Source organism: Oncorhynchus gorbuscha, linkage group LG06, assembly GCF_021184085.1.
Source record: "Oncorhynchus gorbuscha isolate QuinsamMale2020 ecotype Even-year linkage group LG06, OgorEven_v1.0, whole genome shotgun sequence".
In the NCBI taxonomy this organism is placed as follows: domain Eukaryota; kingdom Metazoa; phylum Chordata; class Actinopteri; order Salmoniformes; family Salmonidae; genus Oncorhynchus; species Oncorhynchus gorbuscha.
Genome location: NC_060178.1, coordinates 76,864,993 through 76,877,996, shown reverse-complemented (window position 1 = coordinate 76,877,996; position 13,004 = coordinate 76,864,993). Strand labels below are relative to the sequence as shown.

Below are 13,004 nucleotides of genomic sequence, written 5' to 3'. Positions count from 1 at the left end.
CCTTCGTCCTCATTGGGACGTGGGAAATGTCCCCATGAGGAAGAATCTTCTTTGTTTTACTATTCTTGTGCAGACTTTGTGGGATTTTAGGTCTGCACAAGAATATAATCATTTTTATTTGAATCCACCAATCAAATAAAAATAAAAAAAGGAATCCAAACATTAAACATAATAATCAGAAAATCTCTCCCATCAGTCACTTTGCTAATCACCATACTGCAAAGAAATACCAAAGAATTTAATTTACTTTCGTAGAAAGACACTCAAGGAAAAACAAATCCTAATGGCAAAGTCTGAGGATCTACAGTGAGGGGGTTATTTGTAGCTTGCTGGAGAAACGTCAAAGTCAGGATCATTTCCTATTCTACCTTCCCCTCCCCAGAGAAGCTCTGACTAGCACTCAGCACAGCACAAAGTAACAATGTAGCACAGCAAAAAACAACATAACACAGCACAGCACAGCATAGAACAGTACAGTATATAAGAGTACAGCATAGAACAGCACAGTATAGTACAGCACAGTGCAGCACAACATAGAACAGAACACCACAACACAGAATACCAACCTGCTATATTTCAGTTAATCTACTCCTTTAGATGGTAAGCTCAGCGATTTAACGTAGGTGCACAAAGTAAACAGCATAGTGGGTTCATTTCCGCACCAACTAAGAGCGTTGAAGTGCGAGGCTAAACTTCTCAGCTGTTTTGGTCCTGTACCTACCATGCACTTACAGCTTAAAGCAAACCCGTGCACATGTGCAGTGACTGTGTGAGAGCAAAGTCTTGCATCTCTCTCATCTGCGGTGCTGCTCGTGGCGAAGTCATTTAGCTGAGCCTACCTTTCATCTAACACCAGCACACACACACACACACACACACACACACACACACACACACACACACACACACACACACACACACACACACACACACACACACACACACACACACACACACACACACACACACACACACACACACACACACACACACACACACACACACAGACTGTGTTTACATCCAGAAAAGCAAGCCGTTTATATCAGTCTCTTCCTAATTGAAACTGACATCTGCCTCAGCATTACGGTACATTGTTGAAAACCTGCCAACACCCATCAAATACACAGCCAACATTGAATTACAGTGCGTAAGTGGGTGGGTGTAGGCCCACATTTTCATTCCCCGAGATTAGAAGGTTGGGAGTTTGATCCTCATCCGAGTCATACCAAGGACTGTAAAAATGGGACCCGATGTATCACTGCTTGACACTCAGCATAAGAAGATAGATTGAGGGTAAGGTCCTGGGATAGACTTGTATCCTGTCCAGAGGGTGTACTTGTACATCAAGCTGCCTCAAACTACAGAAACAGTAGATAGGAGCTGGAGCCTATGAGCCCTTCCAGCTCGCACAACTCAAGGCTATTTACAAACTTACTTATAGTGGTAGTTTCTGGGTCAGTGGTAGTCACTCCTAACTATGTAAATCAACTAAACAATGGCCTAATGTACACTCAAATTGTTCGACAGATACAACAACACAGAGTTACACATGGAGTAAAACAAACATACAGTCAATAATACAGTATAAACAAGTCTATATACGATATGAGCAAATGAGGTGAGAAGGGAGGTAAAGGCAAAAAAGGCCATGGTGGCAAAGTAAATACAATATAGCAAGTAAAACACTGGAATGGTAGTTTTGCAATGGAAGAATGTACAAAGTAGAAATAAAAATAATGGGGTGCAAAGGAGCAAAATTAATTAATTAATTAAATACAGTTGGGAAAGAGGTAGTTGTTTGGGCTAAATTATAGGTGGGCTATGTACAGGTGCAGTAATCTGTGAGCTGCTCTGACAGTTGGTGCTTAAAGCTAGTGAGGGAGATAAGTGTTTCCAGTTTCAGAGATTTTTGTAGTTCGTTCCAGTCATTGGCTGCAGAGAACTGGAAGGAGAGGCGGCCAAAGAAAGAATTGGTTTTGGGGGTGACAAGAGATATACCTGCTGGAGCGTGTGCTACAGGTGGGAGATACTATGGTGACCAGCGAGCTGAGATAAGGGGGGACTTTACCTAGCAGGGTCTTGTAGATGACATGGAGCCAGTGGGTTTGGCGACGAGTGTGAAGCGAGGGCCAGCCAACGAGAGCGTACAGGTCGCAATGGTGGGTAGTATATGGGGCTTTGGTGACAAAATGGATTGCACTGTGATAGACTGCATCCAATTTGTTGTAGGGTATTGGAGGCTATTTTGTAAATGACATCGCCAAAGTCGAGGATTGGTAGGATGGTCAGTTTTACATGGGTATGTTTGACAGCATGAGTGAAGGATGCTTTGTTGCGAAATAGGAAGCCAATTCTAGATTTAACTTTGGATTGGAGATGTTTGATATGGGGCTGGAAGGAGAGTTTACAGTCTAACCAGACACCTAAGTATTTGTAGTTGTCCACGTATTCTAAGTCAGAGCCGTCCAGAGTAGTGATGTTGGACAGGCGGGTAGGTGCAGGTAGCGATCGGTTGAAGAGCATGCATTTAGTTTCACTTGTATTTAAGAGCATTTGGAGGCCACGGAAGGAGAGTTGTATGGCATTGAAGCTTGCCTGGAGGGTTGTTAACACAGTGTCCAAAGAAGGGCCAGAAGTATACAGAATGGTGTCGTCTGCGTAGAGGTGGATCAGAGATTCACCAGCAGCAAGAGCGACCTCATTGATGTATACAGAGAAGAGAGTCGGTCCAAGAATTGAACCCTGTGGCACCCCCATAGAGACTGCCAGAGGTCCGGACAGCAGACCCTCCGATTTGACACACTGAGCTCTATCAGAGAAGTAGTTGGTGAACCAGGCGAGGCAATCATTTGAGAAACCAAGGCTGTCGAGTCTGCCGATGAGAATGTGGTGATTGACAGAGTCGAAAGCCTTGGCCAGATCAATGAATACGGCAGCACAGTAATGTTTCTTATCGATGGCGGTTAAGATATCGTTTAGGACCTTGAGCGTGGCTGAGGTGCACCCATGACCAGCACTGAAACCAGATTGCATAGCAGAGAAGGAATGCTGTTCTTCAGATTTGGCTGAACCTTGGAAACCCTTAAACAAATGCTTTCATGTCCTGCAGTTTGTGAAAACCCCAGAGAGAAAGTAGAAGGACCACGGTGCTGGTGCAGCAGTGATACTGTAGGCTATAGCAGCTACCATTAGATTAGTGAGAAAGTGACTGACAGCGGTAGCTAGTTCATCACCCAGGGTTCCATTGCCATGAATTAGCCAGGACAAGTATAACAACATAACATGATATTAATCCTCCCCACGAGCCAACCCACCAATTACAGGTCAGCAACGCGAGAGAAAACAACCACAGCTATTTTACCCAGCAGGCCCCTGGGAGGAACATGTGTTGCATTTTTACTGTTCACTTTTTTAAATGATGTTGTTTGTATATTTTCCCGGCACCGTCAATGTTTGTCTATGTAGCAATAACGATTTTCTGATATTTCAGGGCCATGTAAACAGGGTTGGATACATACAACAGTCTGCATATACTACACACACACTGTCGAGACCAACCAAAACAAGGATGCGAGAAAGGACAAAGAATGCATTACTCAGACATACTGTATAACAAAGTGTGATCTACAGACACTCAACATTTAGCTGTGTAGCCTTCACCCTCCAATCCCACATTAACACCTTGTTAATGTCTCAACAGGGACTGTTGTTGGGGTGAAATAAAATAAAATGTTATTTGTCACATGCTTCGTAAACAACAGGTATAGACTAACAGTGAAATGTTTACTTTACAGGCCCTTCCCAACCATGCAGAGAGGGGAAAAAATATGAATAATAGAAAAATAATAACACAAGGAATAAATACGCAATGAATAACTATAACCTGGCTATATACACGGGGTACCAGTACCGTGTTGATGTGCCGGGGTATGAGGTAGATATGTACACACTGATGATATTCTCAGAGGAATCTCTGTCTGTCCCATAGTGACCTCCCGTCAAGACCTTATCTCTGAAGAGAAAAGTTCTGGGGCTTCATTTTCCACTTGCCTCAAAGCAATGTTACGGTAATGTCAAAAACGAGCATTTTGGTAGGTAACTCCAGCGTATTATTATCGCCAGGTTAGCAATTTTCTAATCTACATAGACCTGTTTGCTTTGAGATGGAAGTGCTGGTGTCAATAGAGGCACTGTTGAGTCTCTCAGATCTAATATTGAGGCTATTTCTGCTCAATATATCGCTTTTTCCCATTACAATTTGAGTAGCGGTTTCCATCCACTTGTCGAAAGATTTGCAAGCTAGTTATCCCCTCCAAAAAAATCTAATTTTAATAGCAAGCAGTCCTGTCCTGAGCTAAAGCCAACTTGAAAAATCCAAGCAAAAATGACCACTACCATTGCCTCTACCAATGTGCACCGGCTCAACAGCCACTCGCCCAAAATGGCCACCACCTCATACTGTACAATGGACAGCCAACTCACCCACTGTACAATGAACAAGTACTCACCAACTCACCCACTGTACAATGAACAAGTACTCACCTAAGATGGCCACCACCTCGTCATCTTGGATGACCTCCAGGGATCCTGAGACCACGAAACAGAGGCTGTCCACGCTCTCTCCGGCATGGTAGATGAGGTCACCAGGGGCACAGTGGATAGTCTGGAACTCCATGGCCAGGGCACGCAGGCACCCGTCACTGGCCAACCTGAACGCAGGGTGTTCTTTGAAGACTTTCCTGTTCAGGTGGACGCAGATATCTGCCCTCATGTCCTTAGGGCATATCTGCAATACCTGGGAGGGGGAGAGGAGAAGGAGCGAGGGAAATAGGGAGAGAAAGAGAGAGAGAGAAAGAAAGAAAGAAAGAAAGAGAGCGGGAGAGAGCGAGAGGGTTGAGTTGAAAAACCAAATTATGCCACCTTCCACACTCATTGCCTTTGGTGAACCAGACATTTCTGACTGGCAGCCATGATAGCATGTTGATACATTACTTTAAATCCTCTTCTCTCTTGTGACTTTCCCTTCCATCTTTAACTTGAAATATTCTAAGACTGTCGCATCATGGCAAACAACCCAAAACAGGTTGTTATTTATAATAATATAATCATCATCATCCAGTTATTTTAGCTCATTGGGTAAAAGAACAAGTTAGAGGAGCACTTAGGAGCATAAAAAATACAACAGTAAATCAATGTTATAATCCTGTTCTGTAAATCAGATTTTTCTGTTTTAAAAAACAGGAAGTATAAGTGTATAGAGTAACCCCAACGATGTCGTAAGGTTAGTGGTATGGGTTACAGTTAGTTAAGTATGTGAGCAGATCATACAAAGAATCCCCCAAAACTGCCAATCAAACCAGCCTCCCTCTACAGGCCTGGCTGGGATGCTCTTGTCGTCACAGCAGCCACAGTCACACTCCAGAGAGGCTGAGGTAGGTCAGTCTGCGATAGCAGAGAATCCTTAAAGGATTTGACCCTCCTTCCCTCATCCATTCTCTCTGCGCTGTGGGAGAAATGTGCCTGGAAGCTTGCATAGTGTTGCTTTCTGCTGACACGCATACAGCATAGGAATGGGCCAAAATCAGTACTGAACTACACCTACTTAACCCATTTATCAGTGTTGAGGCAACCCCAAAAGACAAACTGCTGTACAGTACTTATAAAATGTTTTACTTATTGGACACATTTCTTACATTTAATTTCTTCACTGGTTTTTCTATATGCTATGCTTAAAATTGGTTTCAAACCATGTCACATCAAATGAACTAATCTGATTATCTCATATTACACCATTACTTAGCTGAAGCAGTATGCTAATCAGACAATATTTGTCTGATTAGCAAACATGGTAAAGTCAGTTGTCATAAACTAACACCAGCTGTCATGACTATTTATGATAATCTGTTAATATAGCAGTGCTACAGAGCATTATCCATTAAGTCAACACCATCCCCTACCCACATCCCACCCCAAATGGACTGGTCCAGCACAACAGAACACAGAGCCACGATCACCACCACAACACAAATGGGCCAGCTTGCTGCGAAAGCTACCATGCAGGAAACACAAACAAACAAACCAACACAGGGGGGAAGGGTAATGAATGTCAAGGTAATGAATGTCTGGCTTACAGTTTGAGATACCTTTTCAGTATCTATGCCCCGGGACATGGACCAGGTGGAGGCGATGTAATCCATGACCCTCTCGCTCAGCCCCTTGGGCACCTGGTAGAGTTTGAGGAAGTCACGGACGCTGTTCAGCATCTCGTGGTAGCGGTTGGTGTTGGCATACATCTGCTGGAAGATGGTGGTGACGTTACCAAAGATGGTAGCGTAAAGCAGAGCTGGGAAAATAAGGAAAAGAGAAGGAAAGACAAGGGGGATGGATGTTCAGAAGATTTAGAGAAGAGTCCGTAGCCACGGGAAGTAGGGGTGGTGAGGGTGCTGCATCACCCCCTGAAAAATAAAATTAGTTCAAATGTAGTGCACTGAGCCTTTTTATGTTATTTTATTTAACTAGGTCAGCACTGGGCCTTTAATAGTCCTGTATTAGTGGATATATTGCGATGGCGAAAAAACGACTTCACGCGGCTATGGAAGAATCCGAGAAAGTTAGTTTCGCAGAGAAGGATAATGTGCATTTTTAAGAACACAAGTTAACAGACGGGAGACTTCAGGAATTGATCCAGTATTACAACATCAATGTGTTGAAATGTGTCAGTACTTGAAATACATACAGTAAGTCAAGTCATCAAAGCTTGTTGATCGGTAAATGCTGCTCCTATTTGTAATATAACAATATGAATGCATCAAATATCCACTAAGGTTCAGAAAGACGTATCCTTCATCTTTGAGGTTGAACATAGAAAAGAATATTCAAGAACCAAAGTGACAAACAAGCAGTGTGTGAGGAAGTGTGTATGTGCCACAGAAAGCATAGAGGAAACAGGGCTGAAGAGGAGGTGACAGAGACACAGAGCTCTTCTGACAGTGCCTGTCCATCAGCATCATACACATTGTCTATGTTGCGTGATAAGCCTTTAGGTCATTACTTAGATAAACTACTCAGTAGGTCAAGTTCTTAAAAAGTATTTTGACCTTTTGTGTACCAGGAACAGCCAAGTACCTTCTTTGAGGAGCTTTTACTTTTAAACTAAATCGGCTAACTATAAGATACTGGCGCCAATCTACGGACCGAAGTTTGAGAAACCCTGAACTAAAGGTTTCCAGTCACATTTCTGGAATCAGAGATTCGGCACGAATACAGGTCTCTGCTAAAGCACAGCCTTCCAGCCATGACTCATGAAGCACAGTGCCCACTATGCACATGGAACAACAAGAGAGATCTGCTTTTTGAGGCCAAACAAAACATAATTCCCTTTTTATGCACTTTTCTCACTAAGCGTATTCTGACCTTGAACATAAGCATGAGAATAGCATGCCATTTTCAATCCTCTCAAAAATGTTTTCTTGCCTCACATCATTATTTGGAAACGGTATATTGATGATATTTTTGTTCTATGGAGGGGTGATGCAAAACAGCCCCAGGCGTTCCATGCTTTTCTTAACTCCTGTTCTGAGCATCTGAGATTTACTCTGCAATCTGATACACTGTCAAATCAGTTTTCTTGATCTTCTGATCTTGTGTGAAGATAAGGTTCTATACACTGATCTTTACAGGAAGCCTACTGATCGTAACAGTTTGTTGAGGGCTGATAGTTGTCACCCACTTCCCTTGAAAAATAGTTTGCCCTACAGCCAATTCTGTCGAATCAAAAGAATTTGCAAAAAACAATCCGATTTCGACAGAAATATGGCTGAGACGCAAAGAAAGTTCAAGGAGAGGGGCTACAATAATGATCAGATTAATATTGCCATTGAGAAAATTCAAAACAAAACGAGACATGACCTTTTTCAAGGTCAGTCTTGCAAAAAGACGCATTCTTGCGTTCTAACTACCCGCTATTGAAAGTGCTCTGAACAAATTAAGGGAATTGTTCACAAACATTGGCACATCCTAAAATCCGATGATAGTCTCGGTAATGTGTTTTCGGACCTTCCCTTGGTCGTATTCTCGCGTGGCAGAAATCTCAGAGACCAATTGGTAAACTCGGATTTACCACCCCAAGATATTCCTGAACAACATCATCCTACTGGATGGAAATTACAAATGTAATGGCTGTGCTCAATGCAATGGCACTTATAAATGTAGATCCTTCAAACACCCACAAACAGGGAAATTGATCCCAATAAAAGGTGTTATTACTTGCTCCACTAAGGCAGTTATTTATCTTATAACTTGTCCTTGTGGTAAAAGTGATGTAGGTAAAACAAAGCGCGAATTAAAAGTACGTTTCTCAGAGCATCATAGCACCATTAGGTGTAAAAACTTTACTTATCCAGTTGCGGCCCACTTCTTGGAGGCAGGCCACTCGATTTCGTTTCTACGTTATATTGGCATCGAACATGTCACCCTCCCTAGGTGAGGGGGTGACCTTGATAACTTATTGTTAAAACGAGAGGCTGCCTGGATCTTTAATTTAAAGACCCTTGCGCCCTTCGGTCTCAACGTAGACAATATATGCCATTTAGCAGACGCTTTTATCCAAAGCGACTTACAGTCATGTGTGCATACATTCTACGTATGGGTGGTCCCGGGAATCGAACCCACTACCCTGGCGTTACAAGCGCCATGCTCTACCAACTGAGCTACAGAAGGACCACCCGATCTGAAGCCATTCTTGTGATTATTCTGACTTTGCCATTGTAATTGTTTGTAAACTTGTGTAGTCAAATTAATCTATGATCGTATGCTATCCATTTGTTGTTTATATGCTGTTCTTTGTATGACATTTTAATATTTGATTATTAACCAATGGTATTAAGCCACTCTTGGCCATGATTACAGACACCTGTGTCTTTTGACACTATATAAACGAGTCATCCCGCAGTGTTTGTGATTATACCCTGATGAAGACAGCTTTGCTGTCGAAATGTTGGTATTACATTTTTGCATCTGAGCTCCTAGAGTGTGCGGCTCTCTTTTATTTTCAAGTTTCTACTCCGCTAGCCAGCACCTCGTCTTTATAGGTGTGCGTTTCTTTTTCTTCTAAATAGCATGCCATTCACCTGATATTTGTTTGGGGTGGAGATGGAATAAATGAAGATGTGGCGGAGGTGATACGCGTTATTCCTTGATGTAATTCCCTCATAATTCCACCACCTACGTGTGAGGAAACCCTGAATAAGGTCTAGCCAACCGACCGGTTCCAAGTGGAAAAAGCATCTACTTCGTTTTTTTCAATAGAAATAACACCATTCTCCATCCACTGTAATTTACAACTTAATAAGAGCTATTGATTAGAGCTAGGTAAATAAGTAATCCGTTTGGATAGAATATTTGTAAATATAAATTACTTTTTTTAGATCTATTTTACATGTTAATCGCTGACAAATGTGAAACCAATCATATGGCAGCAAACTAAAGCAGTAAAGTGTATGAAATGCTGTGCCATTATGCAGAATTTAAATTGGCCTTTTAACTGCAGGGATGGGCACTCTGAAATGTCTTAATTATAGGCTAACATGACTTTCTCTGTTTCCTATTTCTATCATGTTAAATATTAGCCACCATCTGTATTGATCATCAATAGGCCCAATAACAACACATATTCAACTGTCACTTTACTATTAGTCCCCTTCAGTTGGTATAGCCTCCATTATCATTTTCCATTTAAATACATTGTCTCGTTTACCTTCATTTGCTTATCTGTAAACCCTGTCAAGGCCATGTGGTTGTTGCTGAGGATCATTATTAACAGTCCATAATATATATGTTAAAAAATCAATGTAGGAGAGTTAAATTGTTATGTAGCTGAGCATAGACCAAGCCTTAACAGTTTGAACCCAACCCATGGCGCAATACTTGGCCATGTCATCACACAGTTCCATGGTTAGTGCAGGAAATAGACTAGGGTACAGCCTATTATTGTACACTATTCTCCCAATTATAATTCTAAACTCAGCGAAAAAAGAAACGTCCTCTCACTGTCAACTGCGTTTTCTTCAGCAAACTTTTTTTTATGAACATAACAAGATTCAACAACTGAGACATAAACTGAACAAGTTCCACAGACATGTGACTAACAGAAACCGAATAATGTTTCCCTGAACAAAGGGGGTTCAAAATCAAAAGTAACAGTCAGTATCTGGTGTGGCCACCAGCTGCATTAAGTACTGTAGTGCATCTCCTCCTCATGGACTGCACCAGATTTGCCCGTTCTTGCTGCAGGATGTTACCCCACTCTTCCACCAAGGCACCTGCAAGTTCCCGGACATTTCTGGGGGAATGACCATAGCCCTCACTCTCCGATCCAACAGGTCCCAGACGTGCTCAATGGGATTGAGATCTAGGCTCTTCGGTGGCCATGGTAGAACACTGATATTCATTTCTTGCAGGAAATCACGCACAGAACGAGTAGCTGGTGGCTGGTGACATTGTCATGCTGGAGGGTCATGTCAGGATGAGCCTGCAGGAAGGGTACCACAAGAGCGAGGAGGATGTCTTCCCTGTAACGCACAGTGTTGAGATTGTCTGCAATGACAACAAGCTCAGTCCGATGATGCTGTGACACACCGCCCCAGACCATAACGGACCCTCCACCTCCAAATCGATCCCGCTCCAGAGTACAGACATCGGTGTAACGCTCATTCCTTCGACGATCAACGCAAATCCGACCATCACCCCTGGTGAGACAAAGCCGCGACTCGTCAGTGAAGGGCACTTTTTGCCAGTCCTGTCTGGTCCAGTGACGGTGGGTTTGTGCCCATAGGTGACGTTGTTGCCGGTGATGTCTGTTGAGGACCTGCCTTACAATAGGCCTACAAGCCCTCAGTCCAGCCTCTCTCAGCCTATTGCAGACAGTCTGAGCACTGATGGAGGGATTGTGCATTCCTGGTGTAACTCGGGCAGTTGTTGTTGCCATCCTGTACCTGTCCAAGCAGATGTGATGTTCGGATGTACCAATCCTGTGCAGGTGTTGTTACACGTGGTCTGCCACTGCGAGGACGATCAGCTGTCCGTCCTGTCTTCCTGTAGCGCTGTCTTAGGCATCACACAGTACAGACACTGTAATTTAGTGCCCTGGCCACATCTGCAGTCCAAAGGCATGTTCACGCAGATGAGCAGGGACCTAGGCATCTTTCTTTTGGTGTTTTTCAGAGTCAGTAGAAAGGCCTCTTTAGTGTCCTAAGTTTTCATAACTGTGACCTTAATTGCTGTCACAGGTGCATGTTCATTAATTGTTTATGGTTCATTGAACAAGCATGGGAAACAGTGTTTAAACCCTTTACAATGAGGATCTGTGAAGTTGTTTGGATTTTTACGAATTATTTTTGAAAGACAGGGTCCTGAAAAAGAGACGTTTATTTTTTTGCTGAGTTCATGTACACTAATCTTCCAACAAGAAGAACTGAATGTGGCAATTATCTGAATGAATTAAACCACTGTTTTCTTTCTAAAGAAAGATACTGTACTTTCTTAACGCTAAATAATCGACAAATCTACCAATTGGTGCTGAAACAGAGACAAATATATTCAGATGGATTTCTTTCACTGATCCCTAATATTCTGAATCCGTTTTCTTGATATATTCTAGTCTGTTGACAAAATTCTAACTAAAAGGAGCACTGCATATAAAGGGATGGCTTAAGATAAATGTACTGGAAATTCTATTGAATGAAAACTCAAATGAAAATCTGTTGGCCAGCCAGTTGGAGGGCTTTCAGCGGTTGAATTAAAATTTGTAAGTCGCTCTGGATAAGAGCGTCTGCAAAATGACTTAAATGTAAATTTATTCCGCAAGTGAGGAGACAACGCCTGCAAAGCCCGTTACTCACCTTCATAAAGTAAGTCTGAATACCAACTGAGAAATGCATAGGAAAGACGTGCATAAGATCGTCTAATTTCCTATGTCGGAATCTGGCCCATAGTGCATGTGAAACATAAAAAACGTGTGTTTTTCCCATTGCATTTAATTTAATTAAAAACCAAACATAGCCTCCTCTCCCCTAAATTAAGGCTGTTTTTTTGTCCTGCCCAAAGCATTCGCCAAGTAGCCAAAACTATCAATAAAGAGTTTGGCTTGTGAGATCGCGTTGAAGTAAATCGTAAATCACCAACGCTTTTTATTTATTTAAAAGTTTGGGAGCCGCAAAACAGTGAGCTCTACATTAAGACTGTTGTAAATTATTTTAGCCAGCTCCTGGTCTTATTTTGGATGTGCGTAAAAACCCCTCCATGTCGGCTACATGTCCATATACCCATCATGGAAAGAGAGATGAGATTATCCGGTGACACTCATATTTAAAAACATTGAAGTTATTTTCCTGTAACAATCGCTTGTTTTCCATTTAGTTTCATTAAAAACCAAGCCCTCAGTAGGCTAGCCTTACCCTACTTTAACGAAAGCTGGTTTCACAATAATGCGTCGGATGTATTTCTTATCCTGGCCATGCATTAGAAGTAGCCTATCCATAAAAGGTGTCTAAATGGTCTACTCGTCGTGCTTTTGCATTATTCACAATTCGCATAGGCCTACCTGCATACTCCATTTCGCTTGTATCCATCACGATTTCCTAGTACATATATTCCAGACTCTGACATTGCTCGTTCTAATATTTCTTAATCTTTCACTTTGGATTACGTGCGTCTTGTTTTATATTATTTTATAGGTTTTACTACTGCACTGTTGGAGCTAGAAACAAAAGCATTTTGCTGCACATGCGATAACATCTGCAAATCTGTGTATGGACCAATAAACGTTTATTTGATTTTTTTTACTTTTACATTAATGATATATACCCATTGATTCTTGAAGAATATAACTTATACAGTTGGCCAAAAGTTTTGAGAATTACACAAATATTAATTTCACAAAGTCTGCTGCCTCAGTTTGTATGATGGCAATTTGCATATACTCCAGAATGTTATGAAGAGTGATCAGA

General features: G+C 42.0%; 1 protein-coding gene across 1 annotated transcript in view; it reads right to left on the bottom strand.

The window, feature by feature from the left end:
- The window catches only part of LOC124038351 (potassium voltage-gated channel subfamily H member 1-like), a 99,058-nt gene that overhangs the window by 40,673 nt on the left and 45,381 nt on the right, over window positions 1-13,004 (bottom strand). The window contains exons 10-11 of the mRNA XM_046354128.1: window positions 6,132-6,343; window positions 4,543-4,795 (exon numbers count right to left, since the gene is read on the bottom strand). Coding sequence (XP_046210084.1) covers window positions 4,543-4,795; window positions 6,132-6,343 — 465 coding nt within the window. The remainder of the gene's footprint in view (window positions 1-4,542; window positions 4,796-6,131; window positions 6,344-13,004) is intronic.